The 25,261-nt window shown below is 36.2% G+C and overlaps 1 protein-coding gene across 2 annotated transcripts in view; it reads right to left on the minus strand.

The window, feature by feature from the left end:
- The window catches only part of LOC149538840 (oxysterol-binding protein-related protein 3A-like), an 81,846-nt gene that overhangs the window by 51,663 nt on the left and 4,922 nt on the right, over positions 1-25,261 (minus strand). The window contains exons 3-7 of one of the 2 annotated variants that reach the window (XM_089800170.1): positions 7,248-7,364; positions 7,089-7,161; positions 6,847-6,965; positions 6,567-6,688; positions 5,668-5,844 (exon numbers count right to left, since the gene is read on the minus strand). In XM_089800170.1, the coding sequence (XP_089656296.1) occupies positions 5,668-5,844; positions 6,567-6,688; positions 6,847-6,965; positions 7,089-7,161; positions 7,248-7,364 (608 nt within the window). The remainder of the gene's footprint in view (positions 1-5,667; positions 5,845-6,566; positions 6,689-6,846; positions 6,966-7,088; positions 7,162-7,247; positions 7,365-25,261) is intronic. The other variant, XM_089800171.1, reaches the window with a different exon arrangement.

Consider the following 25,261-nt stretch of genomic DNA (forward strand, 5'->3'; position numbering starts at 1 on the left):
TCTCGTCATTCCCTTATCTCTGGTGATTTGTATAGGAAGGGTCTAGATGGAACACTTCTTAGATGCTTAGAAAAGGATGAATCTAATCAAGCGTTAGTTGACATCCATGAGGGTATCTGTGGGGGACATTCTAATGGTCTTTCCATGGCTCGAAGATTGCTTAGGGCGGGATACTATTGGCCCACAATGCAGATTGATGCAGTAGCTTTTGCAAAGTCATGTGAAAAATGTCAAAAACATGGTAACCTAATACATACTCCAAGTAGGGAGCTCATTCCTTCTATTTCTCATTGGCCGTTTCAGCGTTGGGCCTTTGATCTTGTTGGGCAAATTCATCCCAACTCATCATCTGGACACAAGTTTATTATCACTGCCACTGATTATTTCACTAAATGGGTAGAAGCTGTCCCACTTTCTGTTGCCTCGAGTAAGGCAGTTTCTCTATTTATTTTGAATCATATTATCTGTAGATATGGAGTGCCTTCTGAGATTATCATTGATAATGGAGGTCAGTTTAAAAATAAGGACCTTAAGCAACTCTGTAAGAAGTTCAAGATAAAACAATATTGGTCCTCTATTTATTTCCCGTAACGAAATGGTTAGGCAAGAGCATCAAACAAAACCATTCTTAAAATCTTGCATAGAACAGTTCATAAGAATGGTAGAGATTGGCATTTACAAATAAATCCAGCTTTGTGAGCCTATAGAACGAGCATTCGCACTCCTACTGGGGCTACTCCTTTTTCCCTTACATATGGTGTTGAAGCAGTGTTACCTTTAGAGGTTGAGATTCCTTCACTTAGAGTTTCTCTCAAAGGTCCAGTTTCAGATGAAGACTACCGTGCCATGAGACTTCAAGAGTTAGAACTTCTAGATGAGAAACGACAAGCATGATTTGACCATATGAGGGTCTATCAAAAGCGTATGTCAAAAGCATTTAACAAAAAGGTTCACCCTAGAGAGTTCCAAGTGGGAGATCTTGTCCTATGTGTGAATCATAAGAATCAACAGAATAGAGATCAAAAGGGTAAGTTTGAACCTAATTGGCTTGGACCTTACATTATCACAGCAGCTTTTGGTTCTGGTACTTATTTACTATCTACAACAGAGGGAGAGCAGCTCCCTGATCCTATAAATGTCTTGCACTTGAAGAAGTTCTATCCATAATGCCCATTCTGTCTAGGGGCATCTTTGTAATGTTTATTGATCTTGAAATAATAAAATAAAAATTGATATATTTCAAAAATCCAAAAAAATGATATATTGTAAAAAAGTCTAAAAATTGAAAAATGTCCTGAAAAAATGATCTTCTTAGTGACAACCTAGCAATAGACACTTTGATGTATCTCCAAAAAAAATTATATATTCCAAAAATTCAAAAAAAAAAAAAAAAAAAAAGTGCCTTGGTGAAAACCTGGAAACAGGGGCCTTGGTAGCAAAAATACAAAAAAATTATAGAAGTCCTGAAAAAAAAAAAAAAATCCAAGTGGTGAAAAACCTAGAAATGGGTGCTACTTTAGGCCTTTGCACCCCTATTTCTTAGTGCGCATCCTCCACACTTAGCCTTTCTCCATCATGCCTTGTCCTTGTTGCCTTGGTTTGGAATTGGTCTCTGTCTAGGGGGCATTACTATGTTAGCTTTGGTCTCTTGGATGTGTTAGTCTTTAGGACACCTCGCAAATGGTGTTTTTCAACACCCATTAACTTCAAGTGTTTTTCAACACTTATTAGTTTGGTCTTACCCAATTTTGTCATGTGATCTTACCTACTTGCAAGCATTTGATCCTTATCCTCAGAACTCAGTATCAATTAAAACACTTTAAATTTTAAACGCAACACTTACTGCTTGACTTATGTCATGATCTTTTCTTTGTGTGCTAATTGTTATTGATTTTTGTTGAGTGTCCTTGTCTAATAAGTCTCTCTGTGATGCATAGCTAGAGGACTTGGGGCATGGGACATGTTTTTATTTGTTTTCTAGTTGTGGGTGTGGTCTTGAAACTCTAGAGTGTCTCTTGTTGTCCCCTTGAAACACCTAGGAGATTTGAGGCATCATCCTTGATTGTTTTTGCACAACCATTCTTATGGTCATCTTGGCATCTATGCCTTAATGCGAGCATGATTTTGCTACATTAAATTGGGTAAGCTAACATCAAAGTCATCTAGACCTTTATGTCTTTGATGCTTATGTTAAAATCTTTCCACATTCCAATCCGATATAAATTACATTGATATCTTCATAGTTGCGCTTGTGACTAGTGATGATTGTGTGATTTTCCGATGTCCATTAATAATGGCCCAATGATGAAAATAAGTTCTTTTACATTTTCCAATGAATGATGAACACAAAATCCTATGTTACAGTTACTCTTTTGCAAGTACACCTTTGCATTTTCATGTAGCTTGCATTATTAGACTTCATGTTAGTTTGCATTTTTAGGCTGCATTATGAGTTTGAGAGGGTTCTCCCTTCATCTTTCTTGTGGACTTTTAATCAACTGTGGTCACATTTTGATCTTCATTTCCTTATCTTCTTTCATGATCTCAATCGAAATTTTTATCTTAAACAGTAGATTGATTTTGGGGCATTTTCTTTTCTTCCTTCTGTTTCTTTCCATATCTTCCAAACTCCTATCTTCCATTTTCTTTTTCCCCCACTTCTTTTCTTCTAAATCACCTTTGGGGCATAATATTTCATGCTTGATGATCTACCTTGGTTTTGTGATTCTTATATCTTTCATCTTACATCAAGAACTTTATCTTTTGTTTGATTTGATCAAATTTATCAATTTGTTGTCTCTCCTCTATCTCATTTCGATTTCGATCACGAGGGGGCAATAATTATCAACTTCAATCCTTGATTCAATTTTATCAATTTCACCCTTGACTTTTTTTTAAGTCAAAATTTATTTGTATTGTCCTGATGTGTTCCCGATTCGACCACACATCTAGGTTGTTTTGTGATCCCAAATCGACCTCACACTTCAATTTCTTTCTTTGACTACATGTGTTCCCAAATCGATCACACATTAGTCAAAGAGGGGCAAAAATCTATGCACCCTAAAATGGTCGCCTAGACTATGGGCCCCCATTATTCAATTTATCAATTTATCAAATTTCTTGAATCAATGGTTTGCAATATTTTACTAAATCAATTCAAATCAATTTCTTTGATCAAATTCAATTTGCTTTATTTTTAAGGTTGATCATTTTATCCTAAGTCTTATTTAATTAAAAGAAAATATCCTTTTTTAATTAAATAAAATAAGTCCCCATTTAATTAAAAGAAAACCTCTCTTTTAATTAAATAATTCATCCACATTTAATTAATTAAGAGAAAAACCCCTCTTTTAATTTAATTAAATATCTCCTATTTAATTAAAAGAACTTGCTCTTTTTTAATTAAATGAAAATCCCATTTAAATATCTCTTTTTGATGAAAAAGGAAATAAAATAAATTATTTTATTTAATTTCTCTACACTTAAATGCACATATTTCTAAGTGGGACTTATCTTTCCACTTTCTTCTCAACCACTCCACTTTTCTCATTGGTGGATCTTTATTTCACATGGATCATTATTTCTCCACCCTTGATTAAATCTTTTTCCTCTCAATCTAGATCGTCCAATTTTCTTTATAAGGGAGAGCTCTCTCATCATTTTTGAGACACCCCATTATTATGCTATTGTTGAGTTGCAGGTTTGGAGAACGATTTTTGAAGGAGTTTTGAATACTAAAGCTTTTGTGGAGAACTTCTATCTTCTTGTCTCATTCTCTTGCATGCATGGCTTCCATCATTATGATCCATACTTTGATTTTCATATTAGCTTAGATCTTGTATTGATAGATTAGATTTTGCTTTCATAGATTAGATCTGCATTGTTATTTCTTTTCATAGATTAGATTTCATTTCTTGCATTGTTTTGCATTATTATCGTTTAGATTAGTTTTTCATTTTCATTTGCATGCATATTAGATCATTGAATCTCTTGTTTCGTGGTGTACTTGCATGGGCACAAACTAGGTCAGACTGAGGGCCTCGATTACAAACCCCTGCATTCCATGAATAGGGAGCTATGAGTCGCCATTCGAGACCTCACTTTTGAGAAATCTTGAATATAATGACTCATAGAAATGTGCCCACATTTTAGGCATATAGCCGCTAAGTCCAAGAATGGTGGAAGCTCAACCGCCCCTACTCCTCCTAAATAGTCATTGTGACTTTGAAACGGATGACATCTGTAATTCCATTTTCTATCTCTGGCTCTGTCTCTTCATCTTCTTCTGAAATGTAATCATTTTGTAAAAACGGCCAACGATCAAAGGCCTATTATATATGTAAAATTTTAATATCAATAAAGGATTGGCAAATGTGGTGCAAGTTTTCCCCTTGTAACAGTGGTTATGGAGTGAGAATCCAAAATTTGTGTTGAATGGAGAATTTGATGTGTTTGAAACTAGGAATTATTGGATCTTAATGGGCATTAGGATTGATAGTTCTTGTGATGAGATGGTCACTTTGGTTTCATTCATTTTCTTCTCCCTTGCCGAAATTGCATTGCATTTGTGTGTTTTGGGAAATTGGGTGTGCATGAGCTGGGGAATTGTTTACTTCAATAGTAGTTGGATGGTGATTTCGACTGGTCAGAGAGCCACTCAGGTTCAGAAGCATTCGTTATCTCGCTGTGTTGCATTCAGGAGTAATTTGCATTGCATCTAGTAGTAGTAGTTGCATTTAGGAGTAGAAGTAGAGTAGTTGATGTGCTTAAACGGTAGTTCTGTTATCTTCACGGTCGTGTGGGTAGTGGGATTGCAGATATTTAATCCTGTTTGGGTTTTTTGTGGTTGTGGGAAATCCGGTTTCAGCCTCTCCTGCTCTCTGGTTAAGAGCATACCCCCGATTAGTAGTAGGACCCTGAAACAAAATTCATTGCATATCAACTAGGAGGGAACTGTATCTCTAAAATTCAGAGAGAAGTTAAAAGAGGAGAGAAACCAAAAAATGCTTCCCAATCTGCTGGTGAATTTTCATCTTCCCACCCTTGGGCGTGAGAGAGTCAATTCCTAGATAGAAATGGAGGAAGACAAACTATCAACCAACAGATCTCAGCATGGAAGTGACTTTTGTTGAATAGTAAAAATCAAGTATAATTCCATGGCAGTCATTACCACTGGTTTATTTATATGCAAGCACAAGGAGTAACTAGACCAGTTTTAAAAGAAAAACCTTCTTGATTAGGGATTTTTTGTAAGATAACTTCAGATATTGGATGCTGATACAAAAACCTCAAAAAATAGTCAACATGATCTAGACAATACCAACATTTAGATCTAAGAGATCAACAATCTTCAAGACATTACTAAGATACAATTGAGATCAAGAAGCAAAGCTCAACAGTGCCATATAGGCTCTTAATTGAGTCCTTTCATATCTAGACCATGTAGCACAACAGATCTGTCACCTATCTGACTTTAGAAAATAGAAAATAGCAGATACAAGCCATGAGTTAAAGATAGTAATGACTAAAAGCATAGACTTGGAATTAACGTTGCATCATCAATAAAAAGCATCAAAGGAAGTAACAATGGCACATAGTGTAGGCTTCTGGAAGGCTTCAAATCATATTTAACATCAGTAATCCATTAAAAGAAGTATATTCACATACCCAAACAAACCACATGGTTGAAAATATAGCACAACTTTGTCTCCTGTAGTTTGATTTGTTATTAGCATCTCACCAGGTGAATCAATCCAAGTACGTCCAAAAATCAGATTATGAACTTTTGTTGGAGGTGGCACCAAATCAAGTACTTCCCCAGATTTTTTTAACACTACATGTGTTCTGAAAAAAGTAAAAAGTTCCAGTGTCAAGAAAAATACATAATGTCTATAGCTACCAATTAACAATTCAGTCTCAGATAATCAACAATGTTGAAATACTTTCTTAAATAGACTTGTAAATGGACTATAATAATATTCTGGTACAACCATATAGCATTCATCATTGCATTTGAAACTGATTGACATCACAGTGAACGGTAAAAAGATAATGTTTCATATGAGGTATGCTGTTAGTGTTAGATATATGTCATTAGTGATGAGTGTCACTGTACCAAGAGAAGCCACAACTCTCATCTCCCATGTTAACAACAGAAGCCCTGCATTCAGTTGAACTAAAGCCTAAGGGAAACACATATGCCCTTTCCCTTCAAATTCTATGCCTTCAAATTATAATTTAAATGCAACTTGTATAGATGCAAACAATCCACCCATGACATTAAATGCAGCTTCTACAGATGCAAATTATTCACTAACATGTGAGCATACATTAAATTCAGCTTGTATAGATGCACGCCATCTTCCCATGTAAAAGCAGACATTAAATGATGTCTATGGATATAAATCATCCACCAACACATGAGCTTACTATGAATGCAACTTCTATGAATGCCTCCAGTAATTCAGTTTCTACTGACAATAAATTATGCATTAATACACCCATCTCCACTGGCTACAACTTTGAGATCAAAGAAGATGAAGAAAACAGATATTCAAGAATTTTACCGTCCAAGTGGGTATATATCAACAGAGTTTCCAAGAAACTTGGTTTTTACTTTTGAAGTGATTGTGTAAGTAAAATGCTTGTTTTCCGCAAATGCTGAGCTCATTGGGGGATGATGGCAAACCTGTCAGGATTTTTTTTAATTTTAAATTAAATAGACTTACAAAGCAGCCATAACATGAACAGAAAAGGTAAGGCCAAGCTAGAATAAGACATGTAGTTTAAAGTAAAAAAGTTCTTTCCAATAATAACGAAACACCTTGAACAGACAAATCTAATCACCTGTTCTGCAATAAATGTAATCCCTCCATGATTGACCATTTCATAAGTTTCTCCAAGAACTGGATTGAAAGGGTTCCAAGTTCTCTGGTATGCAGAATAAATAGAAATTGCCCATGATGCTGACAAAATGATACATCTAAACTGCATTAAGCTAGTGAAGGGTTACTTGTTCAAACTGAGACATTGAAATAGAATGGACATTAAAATCTATATTTTTGCTCCAAAAATATGATTAAACTCACATGCATAAACCATCTTAAGATAGGGATCCTCACACTCATCAGCCAAATCTAACAAATAAGAGTACTCCATTAACTGCAACACAAGTGTCAAAGCAAAATAAGATAATCGTCACACTTCAAAAGTTTATAACATACAGCCAGATTTCAGATGTGTTATACCTCAGCCATCCTCTGAAGCACTGTCATGGGTTCAAAAATCATGACAGGAAGGGTAACCATGGACGTGATATCTGATCCAATATATTTTTGCATCATTCTCCAGTAACTATCCTGATCCTGAGAATAACTCATTAAAACAGGTTAGACTTCAAACACAAAATCTATCACACTATACTAGTAATAGTGGCTGGTTTTGGTCATGAAATTCTTTCAAATGTACAACACCATACTTCAACTGAAAAAACCGAGCTCATGCATCTAAGGAAGGGTGAAATTTCCTGCCGCATAATCTGTAATGTATTACTCCCAGAGGCAGAAGGAAGGGCAGCTATTCAGACACAGATCTACTTAACATGCAAACTACAGATATTAATGTTAATAGTTATATATTAGCTCCTCTAGACAGATAATGCATCTAATTGTCTTGACATATAAAGGCTTCTGAATACCAGATTCCATATGCAATGACTGGAAAACCGGGTATTAGTATCTTTGAGTACACATAAAGGGTGTAAGCCCCTCAAGTTTTGTCTCTTGTTTTATCCAGAGGCTCTGTGATGCTCGTGTTGTGGCCTGTTTTCAGTACCTTGTCAGAAAATAGATTATCTCTGTGAGTGCATGCATGATATTATTGATAGGGTCTCTAAAATCAGGACTGAACTACCTCATAATGCTCTGTGATGTTCATTGTTGTGACGTTTTCAGTAACTTTTCAGAAAATAGATAATTGCTGTCAGTGCATGCATGACGATATTTGTATAGGGTGTCTACTAGAACTACCTCATAACTTATCTTGAATGTGTGATCATTAATAAAACCTTGCATTGATATTTGCAGTTAAAAGCTGTGCTTGGCTATTGTGATGTCTTCTTAAGAGATGTATATGTTGATTTCGGAATCATCCATATGAGGTGTTTCAGAGGCTAATTGTGTTTGGTGGCTTGGTCTGTTCTGTAATTATGATTACAAAGACAGGATATGCTATTATCGTGCTCTGTGATATTAGTAACTTATTGTGACTGCATTCCATGTCAAAATGACTAGTGCGAGACATGATAATATTGTGATTGAGCTGCAATCTTATCAATTTCATTATCTTTATAGCAAGCATGTGATATTAGTTACTTGTACTGATGATTTAGAATTTTTTAATTGATGATGATTATAAGTAATTTTAATCATGCTAGTTATGTATCATTTTGATCATACATTCAAGTGGAGAATCAGAAGTGAATTGTGATTACTATGTTATGAGATTCTATGAGATGTATGTGTTTTGCAGGAGTATATATGTGCTCATAGGCATTATACTGCTCTTTGACTATATGTGCTAGATAGGCTTTATGTGTGCCTTGACGTGCAAAATTACAAGTATAAGCCAGTGATAACATGGATTTGTTTGTATATATTCATCTTGCTCCATGATGCAGCAATTATTAATATAGCTTTGCCATTGCAGAAATATGTACGACAGTAATATATTGTTAGCATTGTAGAGGTATAAATTTAGATTGGTTATTTGTGTGCTATCATCAGCTGGAGGATATTTTTGTAGATAGAGACTTATTTGTTATACAAAGTTGTTGCTTTTTTTTTAAGTATTTCATTCTTTCAGGCTTATTGAAGAAGCCTCTATGCAATGTTATATTCTAAAGCTCGCAAATATAATAACAATATGGTATCAGAGCTGTCATCACTTTACAGACCAAAGGGAGAGAGTTTGCGGTTCATATCTGCAGAAGGAAAATATTAGTGAATGCATTTAGGTTGTTATTGAATGAAAGAATTGCATTTGATGCTGGCAATAAAAGAAAAACAGGAAACACTTATGAGGAGCACAAAACAATTAAGCATTTACAGCATCTGTATCTGCAATAGCACAAGGAAGCCCTTTGCTAAAGGGAAAAGGCATGCTTCAAAGAAGACACTATCTTTAGCTATTCACAATGAGGTCATTGAATCAGTAAAATAAGTTAATTTTTACAGTTTTGTAGTGGCATGCGGGAAATTTATTTAATTTGACTACAGTCCTAGAAATGTTATACATATTTAGGACAAGAATTTCTGACTTATGTTTATTGTTCTTTTAATATTTTCAGTAAAACTTACAGAATCGCTACTCATGAGTCATGAACATGGGTCAATTAGTTTGACTCAAAAATTACACAATTGAATCCTGATAGCAATATCATAATTTTATACAATTATTAAAAATATGCCGTAGATAAGCCTAAAAGAGGATGAAATTCCATAAGGATGTTTTTTATGCTTGTAAAACTATTTATTGCTGATAGATCAGTGCCAAAGATTAGAATGTCCCTGTAGCTTCAGCATTGTGGGAATGTCTCAAAACAAAACATCAAGCATCCAAAGCCAGGAGAGCTTCATATTCAAAAACTCTTTTGTTTTTCCCTAATTTTAGGAAAGGGGAATCTATTCTTTACCATCATTTGCATTGTGGGATCTCAGTGATCAATTGTCAGTTTTTGAAAAGCTAATAGATTATCAAGATTTGGTTGCTTTGGTAATGTATAGTTTCTCAACATAGACTGATCTGTGCATCTAATTCCAAAGACTCGAGAACTTCAATAGCAACTAGTCCAATTGGTGTATTGTAATGTCCCCACTTTAGCAGCTGTCCAGTTGTGTGACCATTGGCCTTTTATTTTATTTTATTTTATTTTATTTTATTTATCCCACATTGCTTGTGAAAGGTGGTCGACCCTATGAAGTAGAAATAAAAGGAGAGCTTGTGGCTATTGTTAGGCAGGTTGGATATGAGAAGAAAATGGAAGTGTGAGTTACAGATCTATTCTTGGCATTAGAGGATGTCTATCCTCTCTTTTGACATTCTAGACGTCATTCCCTTGGGGTTTGGCCTTTGGAGTTCATTGCTATCAGCTTCATTAACAGGCAGCTTAGGCGCATTTCCAGCTACAGGAAGATTGGGTGTTTGCTCATATCATTCTCACTCCTTGTCCAATACTTATGACATTGTGGAGGGATGATTTTATGAGGGTCTTCGACTGATTGAAGGCAATTTCTATTCTAGCAACACTATAGCACGGCACTGTTCATATTACTATAGCAGCAAGATGGGAAGTCATTACTGAAATATCATGTTATAATGCTGGATTAATTAGTGAGTTGAAGAGCTTGCTATGTATTTGATTTTATTAGTTTGAAAATTAATATTATTTCAACAGTAGTTTAATCTTTAGTTTGCATCAATTCCTTCTTGTTCATGTTATGTGGTTTCAAATCTATGCAAAGATATTAAGATCAATATCAGCAGTTGGTTCAATGTTTTAGGAATTTCCAGGGTGCCCATTATAGTGGTATCAGAGCTATAAGTCCTGCCATCTTGTGAAGGTCTTATAGGGAATTTGGAACAGCCAGAGAGAGGGAAAAGTGTTTGACAAAATGTCAAAACACTAAAAGCAGAAATTAGAAGGGCTAAGCATTTATGTTTGAGCATGCGACAGGGGCTTTATAATTTCCGCAATACCATAGCAAGACAAGTAGGAGTTCAGACTTGCAGAGCGAACAGTCTAGTTCATCTGTGCCGAGGGACATACAATCCAGTCATACAGACACAGAGGACATATTCTTTGATCAAGACAGCAGTATGGGTGACCGAGATGACAGGACTACAGGATTAGGTGGAGGCAGGAATACTGGTCCAAATCAGGAGGTAATGTTCAGACGGTTACTGGGTACGTTAGAGGAGGGGCGACATATGCTACAGGAGTAGAATAGGCAAATGGATATGATGTTACAGCTTATGGCTAGACAGACGAGCGTCAATATTAATCCAGGGGATGCCAACAATGGAAACAATAACAATGGGGGAAATGATAACAATAGGGGCAATGATAATAATGGAGGCCAAGGCAACAACAACGGTCTTGAGAATCGCATTAATGGTAATAATGGACATGGAAACAATGGGAATGAAGCTGATAACTTTAGACATGTTCCACGCCCAGCTCAAATAGCGAGCTTGAGACATCTTCTACCCACCTTCCCACCTAGAGATCCGGTTCAACCAGTTAATGAATCACAAATTACCGAATTACAAGATCAGTTCAGGAGGGACTGGGAGGCTAGTGGACCAGAGTTTCAAACGGATATTCTCTTAGAGATTATATGGACTTAAGGATGAGACACATGCCTAGATTAGGAGGGAGAAATCAAAACTTTGAGCTAAGAAAGAAAGTTAGGAAACTTTCTTTACTTTATTATGATGCTACAAGGAAGATGACTGCATGAGCTTGGGTGCTTTAGGTAGATACATACTTCCAACTAAATCCTATGATTGAGGAGGAGACTATCAAGTATGCGGCTATTCATTTGGATGGTCTGGTGCATGAGTGGTGGCACCATGGCATGGTAACCCTGGGACATAATCAGATCACATCTTATGAGGAGTTCATTGAGAGACTCATAGAGAGATTTGATACCAAAGATCCTGAATTACAGTTTAAGGAGTTGGCACAACTCAAGCAGTGGGGATCAGTTGAGACGTATATTAGTGAATTTTAGAGGTTAGCTATGTTGGTCACAGATATTTCAGAGAGGAGGTCACAGATATTTCAGAGAGGAGGTTAGTAGTGTTGTTTATGGACGGACTCTCAAATCCCTTGAGGGCTTGGGTCAAGGGGCATGACCCAGTTACGTTACAGAAGGCCACTAAAAAGGCTCGTGACTTAGCACCTTCTTTTAGGTGCAGATTTCAGCACAAGGATTCATATATGAAAAAGGACAAGGAGAAGGACAAAAAATATTTTCACAAGGATGCTCAGCCAAAAAGAGATAATAAGTTGGATAATGACACCCTAAATGAGTTGAGGAGGAAAAAGCTATGTTTTCATTGCAGAGAGCCTTGGGACTCATCTCATAAGTGTTCTCTCAAGGCTAAGGCAAATCAAATGGAGTATTTCTCAGCAAAAGAGTCACAGTCAGAGAGGGAGGATCAGCACTCTGATTCAAATGAGGATAGCACTATAGAGGAGAGCAGCATTCCTAAGGATGAGAAGTCATTGGCACGATTAACGAGGGCTCGGAAGGAAATCACATTTAAGGTTAGGAGTACTATCCAGGGGCAGAAAGTGATCTCACTCATTGACACTGGGGCTACACATAATTTCATAGATGCATGATTAGTAGCCAAGAGAGGTTTACAGATTGAGGAGCATGCCAGGTTTAGAGTCATGGTAGCTAATGGTGACAAATTATTATGCACTCGGAAGCTATCTAATCTTCACATCAGGTTTGGAGATGGCTATGAGTTGGAGGATGAGTTCTATGTAATAGACATGGGAGACTATGATGTCATCCTCAGCATGACATGGATGGCCTCGCTAGTCAAGTTCACACTCATCGCAGCAAAATTGGAGATGAGGTTTCAGCATGAGGGGAGAACTATTGTACTTAGAGGACTTTCAAATGGGAGTTGCAGAGTAATCTCCTTGAGGAGAATGCAGAGATTGTTTCGGCATGATGATGTAGAGTGGGCGACAGAATGTTTTACTATGTCAGCCTCACAGGGACCGCAAGTGAAGAGACATCCACTAGATAAAGTTTTTGGCAAGATTCTGCATGGGGTTCCTCTTGACAAAGGGATAGAGCATGTTATTGAACTTGAGGAGGGAGCCAAACTAGTTATGATTACTCCCTATCGTCATCCTAAGAAACACAAGGATGAGATAGAAAAGGCGATTAAGGATTTGTTTGAGACGGGGCATATCAAGCCTAGTAAGAAGCCCTTTGCTTTAGCAGTAGTATTAGTAAAGAAGGAGGATGGGATGATGTGCATGTGCATCGATTACAGTGCATTAAATAAGAATATTATTAAGAACAGATATCCCATCCCACGGATAGATGAGCTAATTGATGAGCTTCTTGGTGCATGCTTCTTTACGAAGATTGATTTATAGTCAGGGTATCAACAGATCAGCATGAGGGTGGAGGACATTTAGAAGACAACCTTTCGGTATCACTATAGCCACTTTGAGTTTTTGATTATGCCATTTGGGCTAACCAATGCCCTTGCTACGTTCCAAAGTTGCATGAATTAGGTATTCAGGGAGCAACTTAGGAGATTTGTCCTGATTTTCTTTGATGACATTTTGGTCTTCAGTAAGACTTGGGAGGAGCATTTACAACATCTTGAGATGGTGTTGTCCATTTTGGAGAAAGAGTCACTATATGCCAAGGAATCTAAGTGCGAGTTTGGGTTGACTAAGTTACTATAAGTTGGGCATATCATCAGCGCAGATGGAATTCGAGTAGATCCCAAAAAGATTAGAGCTATTGTTGATTGGCCTACTCCTACGAACCCTACACAGCTTAAGGGGTTCCTTGGTCTCTGCAGGTTTTATAGGAGATTTGGTAAGGGATTTTCACAGATCGCTGCACCCTTGACAGACCTTACCAGGAAAGAGGCCTTCGCATGGACAAAGGCAGCTCAAAGAAGCTTCAATTATTTCAAGAAAGTTTGTCATCATGTCTAGTATTAGAGCTACCGAACTTCACGAAGCCATTTGAGCTTCATTGTGATGCGTCAGGTGATGGGATTGGGGCAGTCTTGATGCAAGAGAAGCATCCCATTGCTTTTAAGAGTAGGAAGCTTCGTGGAGTGGAGAGGGGCTATTCCATCTGTAATTGGAAGATGTGGGCTATTATGCATGCATTGGCCAAGTTTTGGTCCTACCTAGTTGGGGGGAAGTTTGTTATCAGGACTGATCACAACATTATCAAATACTTCATGAGCCAACGTGATTTGAATGATAGACAACAGAAGTGGATTACAAAGTTGCGGGCCTATGACTTTGACATTGAGTTTGTCAAAGGTAAGAAGAATGTGGTGGCAGATGTTTTATCCCAGAGACCTCATATTTGTGCTCTAGCTAAGATTACCAGAGATTGGAGAAATAGGATTACTACAAAGTATGCGAGGGACACTTGGGCTTCTGAAGTGATTGTAGGCACCATACAGGATGATCCTTATATGGTGGTGGATGGATTGATCAAGTTCTAGGGTAGGGGTAGGATATATTTTATTTCTGCACCAGAGTTTAGGGAGGTAATACTGAAGGCATTTCATGATGCACCTACAGCTGGACATCCAGTGATCTTTAAGACCTACAGGCAGATTCATGAGCGATTCACATGGAAAGGACTCAAGGATGATGTTCAGAAGCATGTCAAGGAGTGCGTAGTTTGTCAACAAAATAAGGGAGAGCACACATATCTTGCAAGGTTGTTACAGTCTTTACCCATTCCGAATAGGAAATGAGAAAGTATTTCTATGGACTTCATCACCGGGTTACCACGAGTATAGGGAAGAGATTGCATCTATGTGATAGTTGACCGGCTGACAAAGTTTGCTCACTTCTTTGCTATTCCATCCACCTACACAGTAGCACATGTGGCCGATCTTTTCTTCAGAGAGACATTCAAGTTACATGAGCTACCTAGTTTCATTGTCAGTGATTGAAATAGTAAATTTATGAGTGTTTTTTGGCAGGAATTGTTTGGATTGTGTGGCACAAATCTTACATCTAGCAATAGTTCTCATTCGCAGATAGATGGGCAGACGGAGATTGTGAATAAATGGGTGGAAAGATATCTAAGGAACTATGCGACTGCACAACAGAGAGCTTGGGTCAAATGGCTACATATGGGAGAATACTATTATAACACCACTTATCATACGTCCATCAAGATGACTCCATTCATGGCACTGTACGGTTATGAAGCACCTAGTTTCATAGATCTGGTTTTGGGGGATAGTAGGTTGCCCAAAGCCAAAGACTACTTGCAAGATAGTTAGGATGTTTTGAGGGTGCTCAAGGAGAATATACAACAAGCCCAAAATCAACAGAAATTGTATGTTGACTAGCACCGGATAGAGCGCAGCTTTGAGGTTGGGGATATGGTTTACTTGAGGCTACAACCATATAGATAGTCATCACTCAAGAAGAGCGGAGTAAAGAAGTTGAAGCCTAGGTTTTATGGTCCCTACAGAGTGATTTGCAGGGTGAGCGAGGTTGCCCACAAGATTGAGCTTCCAGAGGGTAGTCGGGTGCATAATGTGTTTCATGTGTCGAGGCTTAAGAAAGCCATCAATCAAAGAATTGTTCCTTCTGCAGATTTGCCACCATTAGATGAGTAGAGGAAGCTTGTATTGATTCCTAAGGCTATTCTAGATACCAGGGAAAGGACTCTGTGGAACAAGGTGATTAAAGAACATTTAGTCAGATGGAGAGACTTACCAAAGGAAGATGCTACTTGGGAGAGTGAGCAGGTGTTACAACAAACAGGACTGAGTTTGCTTGAGGACAAACAATTTCAAGGGGGGTAGACTGTAATGTCCCCACTTTAGCAATTGTCCAGTTGTGTGACCATTAGCCTTTTATTTTATTTTATTTTATTTTATTTATCCCACATTGCTTCTGAAAGGTGGTTGACCCTATGAAGTAAAAATCAAAGGAGAGCTTGTAGCTATTGTTAGGCAGGTTGGATATGACAAGAAAATGGATGTGTGAGCTACAGATTTGTTTTTGGCATTAGAGGATGTCTATCCTCTCTTGTGACATTGTAGACATCATTCCCTTGGGGTTTGGCCTTTGGAATTCATTGCTATCAACTTCATTAACAGGCAGCTTGGGCGCATTTCCAGCTATAGGCAGATTGGATGTTTGCTCATATCATTCTCACTCCTTGTCCGATACTTATGCCATTGTGGAGGGATGATTTTATGAGGGTCTTAGAGTGATTGAAGGCAGTTTTTATTATAGCAGCATTGTAGGGCGGCACTATTCATATTACTATAGCAGCAAGATGGGAAGTCATTACTGGAATATCATGTTATAATGCTGGAGTAATTAGTGAGTTGAAGAGTTTGCTATGTATTTGATTTTATTAGTTTGAAAACTAATATTATTTCAACAGCAGTTCAATCTTCAGTTTGCATCAATTCCTTCTTATTCATGTTATGTGGTTTCAAATCTATGCAAAGACATTAAGATCAATATCAGCAGTTGGTTCAGTTTTTTGGGCATTTCTAGGGTGCCCATTACATGTATCTTCAAGGATGGTAATTCAACACAAAGATCCAAGTAGAATTTTTACTTCTATAAAGAGCTAAGATGTTTCAAGAAAGATTGTCCAGAGTGACAATGTAATCTCACAAGTGATTAAAAAAAGTCAGTGTATAAAAATGTTGCTAAGGGTGAATAGAGAGCAATGGATGACCTTAATTTTGTGGCATCAAAGAACTATTCTATTGATTCTACAGCTTGATATTTTGAGTTTGGTGCATCTCAACATTTTAATGCCAGTTAGATATATTTAGTTGAGGATAAAAGCAATATTGAATTTTCTTTTTTGGATGACAATTGGACTCACTTTGTAAGAGGTTGTGGGACTGTTAGGGTCACGGTGAATAATGAGCTAAGCTCTAAACTAAAGAATGTTTTGGTATGTCCGTGAATAAAATCTACTATCCCTAAGTGATTTTTAGTAAGAAACCTACTCTTTTTGTAAAGTTTCAAGAAAACAAATGTATTAAAACTATTCTTCAAGATAACAAAGTAATTACTATTGGAATTGATGAAAAAAGGATTGCCTAATTTTAATGATCCTAAAGAAGCAAAGGCATATCCACTTGTAGCAATTGGGTGTACCAATGAACTTCATGGAAGGTATGGCCACCTGAATTATCAACATTTGTCTACTCTTGGTACAAGTCAAGGACTCGAGACTAATGTGGTGGATGGACTTCCAGTCATTATGAAAAATTATAATGTGTGCATAGGGTGTCATATACACAAACAAGTCAACATCTATTTGATACTCATAAGATATAGCAAGTAAAAGGGGTTCTAGATTGGGTACATGTTAATTTGTGTGGTCCTATGAAGACAACAATAATGTCTAGTATAATGTTTCTCTTGTTACTTGATGAATTTTCGAAAAAAAATGTGAATTTATTTGCTATACAATAAAGTAGAGTGCTATCCTAACTTTGTGGCATGGAAAGCTTTACTTGAAAACCAGACAAGAAATAGGCCAAGACATTCAAATAATATAATGGCAATGAGTTTATCTCCAACTAGTTCAAGGAATTATGCAAGAAGGATGATATACATTGGCAATATCAAGTTGTGCAAAGGGGGAATAGGATTGTTATGGAGGTGGTGAGGTGCAAGGTCCACCACTGAATTGTGCAGTATAGGAATTCAGTAAAAGCTGTGCACACATCAATTTAACCTTTGAGTTTCTTGAAAATCCTAGTCGTGGGTAGCATGATCAAATAGAGAATCTTATGTAAGTGATCTCTCTACAAAATAAAAGTCATCAATAAAGATGTTATTCTGGTTAAGAAATTACTCCTAATTTTGGAACAAATTCTAGTGTTGAAACCAAACAAGAAACATCATAAAAGTCAAATTCATGATTGGGAATTAAGAAAAAGTTGTGAATGCATCAATCTAAACATTAATAGAATTCCTTGAAAATTCTCGCTAAATGTCAATCTTTGGTAGCATGATTCAACAGAAATTCTTGTGTAAGTGATCTCTCTACAAACAAAATTGTCATTCATAGAGATGTTATTGTAGATAAGAGGAAAAATAAATACCTTTCTTTTCAATTAATGGTAGTCCTATCAGTCGTGGGGTATGGATAGCTACTAATTTTGGAACAAATTATAATGCTGAGATCAAACAAGAAAAGCCATAAAAGGTAAACTCATGATTGGGTTTTAGTAGATGGAGAAAATAGCGAGCACTCTTCGTATTCACAATAAGAACACAAATCTGGTGGATTAGAGTGTGATATTGAATCTTTTGAACACAGTCAAGAGGGCCAAGAAAAGAGATCAAAGAAGTACTATAACATGATGAAGGGTGTTTGAGAGATAAATTGCCAAAGGAAATGGAATGCCGATGAATCTTTTGAACACAATCACAAGAGAGCCAACAAAAGAGATCAAAGAGGTACTATAACATGATGAAGGGTGTTTGAAAGATAAATTACCAAACGAAATGGAATGTCGATCTAAGGAACTGGTAAAACAACTTATGCAAGGTGGTGAGCAGGTCACTTTCACACTAGTTTTTGCTATCGCATAGGTGTTTAAGCCCAGTACATTTGCAAAAGATGAAGGTAAGTCTAATGAAAAACTGCCATCAGGGTGGAATACAGTGCCTTGGTGAAACAAAAGAATCAGTTGTTATCAACATTGTGCCTAGGAAAAAAGTCCATTTATTGTGAATAGATTATAAAGTGTAAATTAAGTGGTTCATTTAGCATGTAGAAAGGTCATCTTATTAAAAAATGATAAGCACATAAGGAAGGGATAGACTATGAAGAAACATTTGCCCCTACTATAAAGATGGCAAATTTTAGTTGGTTATTTCCTGTGTCACAAGGTTCGCCGAATTTTCGGCTTGAAATTCGAAATTCGGCGAACCTTAAAAAAATAAAAATAAAATCATAAAATTCGCCTCAAATTCGTACGGCTAATATTCTGTTGTCGTTTTCCATAAATATTATTTTATTGTGAGGTCGTTTTAGGGTTTTCGACTTCTAAATGTTATAAAAACACGCTTTCCGTCATTGCAAATATATCGAGTGTTTTTGGCGTTCACTTTTTGAAGCTTCTGAAGCGATCATTTGAAGGCTAAGGCTGCAAGTTTCATTGGTCATCCGCTCTGGAGGGCTGAAACGCAGCTGGGAAAACGCATTTGAGCCGCTGGAAAATCCGTCTACAAGCTAGAAAGCGAAAACTGGAGTGTTTGTTTCAGGCGCAGGCTGGAGTGACTATTTCAGGCGCAGGCGGACAGCAAAGGGAGGCTCACGCGGCAGAGGTAGGCATACATTCCAATGTTCCATCGTTCACTGCAATTTTTTACATTCCTCCTCCGTTTGTTATGTAGGGTTTTATAAATGTTATAAATTATAATATTGTAAAGTTTTAAAATTATGTTTTAACAATTATGTTTATTATTATTATTGTTATAAGTTATAACTTATTGTTATAATGTAATGTTTTAAAATTTGTTTATTATTAAAAGTTTTAAAAATATTATAATACATAAAGAGTGAAACAATAATAGAGTATTTTAATAAAATAATGATAAGTTATAACTTATTTTAATATAAAATATTAAGATTTTAAACATCAAATAATATTAGATTTGTATTTTAATATAAATATAACAATATTTATCATAAAACAATAATAAACAATAAGATTTTATTTATATTAAATTATTATATAAATATTTAAATTAAAATATTTTTTATTTATTTTCGTAAGCTTTTAATATTTCGTTTGCGTAATTATTTAATTTTGTATGTATTATTTATTTTTAAAGCAAAGTGCAAAATAATTTGACTTAATATCATTATTTATTATTAATAATAAATATTATTAATTTATTTATACTATGTAATTTTTATTTTTTATTTATTATTTGTATATAAAATAAAAAGCTAATGTATATTAAAACATAGAAAAAGTATTATGTATTTACTTTATATTTTAAAACAAATAGATTACTCAAGTGGTTTTGTTTTGTTAGATTTAGAGTTTACTTAGTTTTTAAGTTTAATATTTTTTAATTTTAGAATATTTTAATTTTTTTATAAGAGTTTAAAAGGGTTATTTTTAGTATCTAGTTAATTGAAATAAAGTTTGGTATATATTAATGTTTCATTATAGAGTTTGAAATAATTATTTCTTATATTTCCTTTTTACATTTTGAAGAAAATATTGAATGTTTTTTAATATTAATTTTCTTTTGCATCATGCAGGCTGTAATTATTGAATGGCTCCCAAAAAATCAAACTCTGAAGTATGGGAATATGTGACAAAAGATGGTGCTAAACTCTATTGTACTAATTGTACGGAAGATTTTACAGGAAGTCTAACAAGGGCAAGAGACCACTTACTTGGTATCAGTGGGGGTACAGCAGGAGGTGTTAGAGCATGTCCAAATGTGACTGATGCAATGGTAGCTGATATAGAGAGAGAACTAACCCTTTTGAGTGAAGCTGACAGAAAAAAGATACAGAAAAAACAAAGAATTCAAGAGGATGTGTCTAGGTTCACATTTGTGTCGTCCTCTAGTTTTGTCAAGTCTACATCCACAGGTTCAATGAAACAAAGTGGAACATTAAACAGCTTTTGGAAACCAATAGAGAGGCAAGAGGTCGATGATGCATGGGCTGATTATTTCTTTATTGGTGCTGTCCCGTTTAATGCGGCAAGGAATCCCCATTTCCATAATGCAGTTGTGAAAACAGCAGAGTTCGGTAAAGGCTACACACCTCCATCTTCAGAAGCTTTGAGAACAACTCTTTTAGAGAGGTCCAAAGGCAGAGTGACAGGAAAGTTAGATGTGATCAAAGCCTCTTGGAAGGCAACAGGTTGTATTGTATTGAGTGATGGGTGGTCAGATATATGTCAGAGGCCTTTGATTAATGTTTTGGTGGCTTCCCCTGAAGGAGTTGTGTTCGTGAAAGTGATTGACACGAGTGATCAAAAGAAAACTTTAGCATATATTTTCCAGATATTAGAAGAAGCTATTATTGAAGTGGGGGTAGAAAATGTGGTTCAAGTGGTTACTGATAGTGCAGCGAATTGTGTGAGAGCTGGGAAGCTGATTGTAGAGAAGTACCCACAGATTTATTGGAGCCCATGTGCAGCCCATTGTTTGGATTTGTTGCTTCATGACTTGGCCAAGTTCCCATGGATACATGAAGCCATTTATAGAGGGGGATCAGTTGCAAATTTCATTAGAAACCATCGTCTCACCTTGAGTCTTTACAGGAAATATGCATCGAGAGAGTTGTTGAGGCCTTGTGAGACAAGGTTTGCTTCATTCTATATCACATTGAGGAGAGTAATTAAAGAAAAAGCAGCTTTGAGATCTGTGATTTGTTCTAATGAGTGGGAAAATTCAGCACTTTCTAAAAGTGCTAAGGGGAAGAACATAGAGCAAATCATTTTAAACAACAATTTTTGGGAAAGTGGATCAAAGGTTTTCAACATATGTGGTCCAATTGTTGAGGTTCTTCGTATGGTGGATGGCGATGCTCCTTGCTTTGGCATGCTTTATGAAAGCATGGACCGTTGTAAAGAATCCATTCAGAGAGTATTGAAGAATGTGGAAGCAAACTACATGGAGATATGGGAGGCAGTTGATTTCAGGTGGAAAATGATGCACACACCTCTACATGCAGCAGCTTGCTATTTGGAGCCCAAGTTATTTCATATTGATAGACAAAGTGATAGTGAAATTATGGCAAGGCTTTATGATGCCATTAGCAAGTATGAGCCGGATCAAAACATTGCAGCTTTGATCAGGGACCAATGTTGGAAATACAAGAAAGCAGAAGGGATGTTTCGAATGCAAGCAACACAATATGACATGGCACAAGCTGAGGTAACTGGGTATAGATGGTGGATGAGCTATGGGGCACAAACTCCTGAACTACAGCGCTTTGCTATTAGAGTATTGAGTCAAGGAGCCAGTTCATCAGCATGTGAGAGGAACTCGAGTTGTTTTGACCACATTCATTCTAAAAAAAGGAACAAGCTGCTGTCTGGAAAGTTGGGAGATCTTGTCTATGTTCGCAGCAATTTGAAATTGCTCATGAACCAATCAGCAAAGGACTCCACATCTTCCTCACAAAAGGGAATTTCAGAAGACATGGCAACTAGACCTCTAGAGGAACCAGACTTCTTGGATGATGAGCTAAGTAGTGACACTGATGATGATTCTAGAGCAAATCAGCCAAGTGCTCTCGATAACTTGGAGCTTTTTTGAAGTTTAATAGTATTGACTTTTGACTATAATATTTTGACAAGAACTATCTTCGTACTTTTGTTAATTTTGAGCTATTTGAAGTTCTAAACTTTAAAGTGTAAAACGCTGATCTATTTTTTGGATAGTAAAAGAATTTTGTAATCATGATTTCACATGTTTCTTATCGGTTATATCTTATAAATGTGATATCTTTTGTTGTAATGATTTCAAATCTATTTTGTAATCTCAAACTATTTTGATTATATATTGGATATATTGTTAGAAATGAAGAGACGTTTTCTATTGTAGTTATGAATTGAAAAGTTCCTTGCATTAAACTCAAACATATAATAATAATGATAAATAACATATTTTCTTGAGAATTACATGAGGCGAATTTAATGTCGAATTTTTTTTCGAGTTTTTTGACTTATCGAACTTCATCCGAACTTCATCCTTGTCGAACTCGAACTCGAACTCGAACCTTGTGACTTAGGTTATTTCCATTGCTGCTCAATCTAGATGGAAGATATGTCACATGGATGTCTTTCTTGAATGGAGAATGGAGAAAGATATCTACATGACTCGAGCACAAGAATTCTATGTTCTAGAAAAAGAACATTTGATTTGCAGGTTGGGAAATGACTTAAGGAAAGTCCTCAAACCCAGTACTTTTAAAATTGATCAATAACTGATAGACTCTATTTTTTTTAAATAAAAATTGAACCCAGCTCTATGAAAAAGTAAGTGGTGGTGACATAATGATCCTGATTTTCTGTAATGATGGTCTTGCCATCACTAGTAGCAATTCTATTTTGATTGAAATGATGAACATGATATATGGTGAGTTTTTCCAATGACAGGTATGCCTCCCTTAATATTTTGTAGCTGCAGAATTTTAGCAAACTAAATCATAAAAAATTTGTATGACAAATGAAGTATGTCAAATCCCTTGGAGAAATTTTGGATTATTGAATGTAATACTAGATTTACAGCCATGGAAGTTGGGATCAATCCTCAGAGCCTCACCCAGCACTACATCAATAGTCAATGAAACAGTGTACGAAAATCAGTGGGTAGTTTGATTTATTGCACTACCATCGATCTATGTTTTGCAATTAGTTTTTATGGTATTTATTATCTTCCCATAGTCCATAGACTGTAAAGCAAATTGTTTCTGGATTAAACTGTGCATATGTTTTCTAGATCAACATTTCAGATCACACAGTGATCCATCATCAGGAAAACAATGCAGAAAATGCAGAAGTCATTTTTTCTCAATCCATGTCTAAGCCTAAAGAGGAACAGTGACAAGCTGTAAAACAAGTACTTCAGTTATCTGAAAGGACTCTTGACTTGTTTCACCAACTACAAGATCCTTTACTTTACCAACTACAAACGTATTTCATTTCATAGAATGGATAAAGTCATATCTGCTTCAATTCCTCTCAAATGCAAAAAAATTCCAAACCTACAAAAATAATAGGTATTGAGATTACAAAGACAAACAATTAAATAAACAATTAAATAAAAGGCCAAGTTTCGAAAACGGGGAGTCCCCGCGACAGGGGGACGGATAATGAGGAGGAATATGTGGCTGGGGGTAATATTGCTAGTAGTGGGACTGGGAAAGAAGCTGACCCTAAAATTGGTTTATTTAAATGCAATTCCTCCATCATGAGCAAACATGCAAACGGTCCTTTCAAACAAACAGAAAAAAAAAAAAAACCTCTTCTCCAATATGTCATACCTAGGAAACAAAATAAAAAGAATGTAGGAGGGACTACAGTGTGGTATTGCCATGTCGGTCATGATGATTTTCGAGACAGCTATACAAGGGTGAAGTCACATTTTTAGGTGTTGCATGCCATTGAGTCAAAGTTTGTCCTAACTTGACTAATGAGAAGAGAATAGAATGGCAAAAATTGCACTTAAAGGCTGAAATGGGGGGGTGTGGGGGCAAAATTTGACAGTTACATGACCATTTGTTCACTCACAATCATCTAGGCATTTGTCATCCGCCATTGGTACTAGTGGCAACCCTACTGAGACTAGAGGGAAGAGGAAGATGAGTAGTGGTGAGAAGGGCTCGGCGGAAAGTTTGTTTTATGCAAAAGAAAAGGAAAATTGTGAGGCATCCATTGGTAGATTCTTTGTTGCTAATGGTATCCGATATCATGCAATGCATTCCACTTATTTTAAACAAATGGTGAAAGACATTTTGACAATGAATCCCTCATTTGTATCCCCTGGTGAGCATAAGCTACAAACCACCGTCCTAGATAATAAGTACTCTAAAGTTTCTTTGTTGTTTAAGGATATGAAACGTACTTGGGTTAGGTTGGGTTGCTCCACTATGATGGATGGGTGGACCATTGTTAGACGTCGGCCACTCATCAATATCATTGTCACTTCCCCTGTTGGCTCTTATTTTTTGAAAGCCATAGATTGCTCAGGAAAAAAGAAGGATGCAGAGTTCTAGTTCACCATTTTGAGGGATGCCATAGAGGAGGTTGGGTAGGCTAATGTAGTACAAGTGATCATAGATTCTGCATGTGTATGCAAATCAAACGGTTTGATAGTAGAGGGTGCTTATAGGCGCATCTTTTAGACCCCTTGTTGTGTTCATGCATTAAACAATACATTGAAAGACATATGAAAGATTGAATGGGTGAAACAGGTGGTGTTAAAAGCTAGAGAAGTGCAAATATTTATATGTAACCACCACACTTCACTTGCTCCATTTAGGTCCTTCTCTAAGGAGTTCCTCAAACCAGCCGAGAAAAGGTATGTCAATTTTAACTATAGTTTAGTTTGCTTTTAGTTTATTTTAATTTATAATTGTTAGAAACTTATATGTGATGTGTTTAATGTTTAACTTTATTTTAATTTACAAATGTCTCTCTAGGTATTGCACATACTTCATCTTGATGGAGAGGATAATTGAGGTGCATGAGACCCTCTAATATCATGGTGGTGAATCCAGAGTGGGGATGATGGTCCACTTCTAAGTCCTCTGAAGGAAAAGTGGTGAAGCAAAGGATATTTGATGACAACTGGTGGTCCACGATGAGGTAAGTTGTTAATTTTTAAAATTTAATGTTAGTCTTTTGCTTGCTAATTTTCATAATAACTTAAAATTTCTAATTCTAATTTAAATTTTTGTTTGCATCTTGCAAATATATTTGC

This window comes from Cupressus sempervirens, chromosome 9 (assembly GCF_028749045.1).
Source record: "Cupressus sempervirens isolate cs-2001-9-10 chromosome 9, ASM2874904v1, whole genome shotgun sequence".
Lineage (NCBI taxonomy): Eukaryota > Viridiplantae > Streptophyta > Pinopsida > Cupressales > Cupressaceae > Cupressus > Cupressus sempervirens.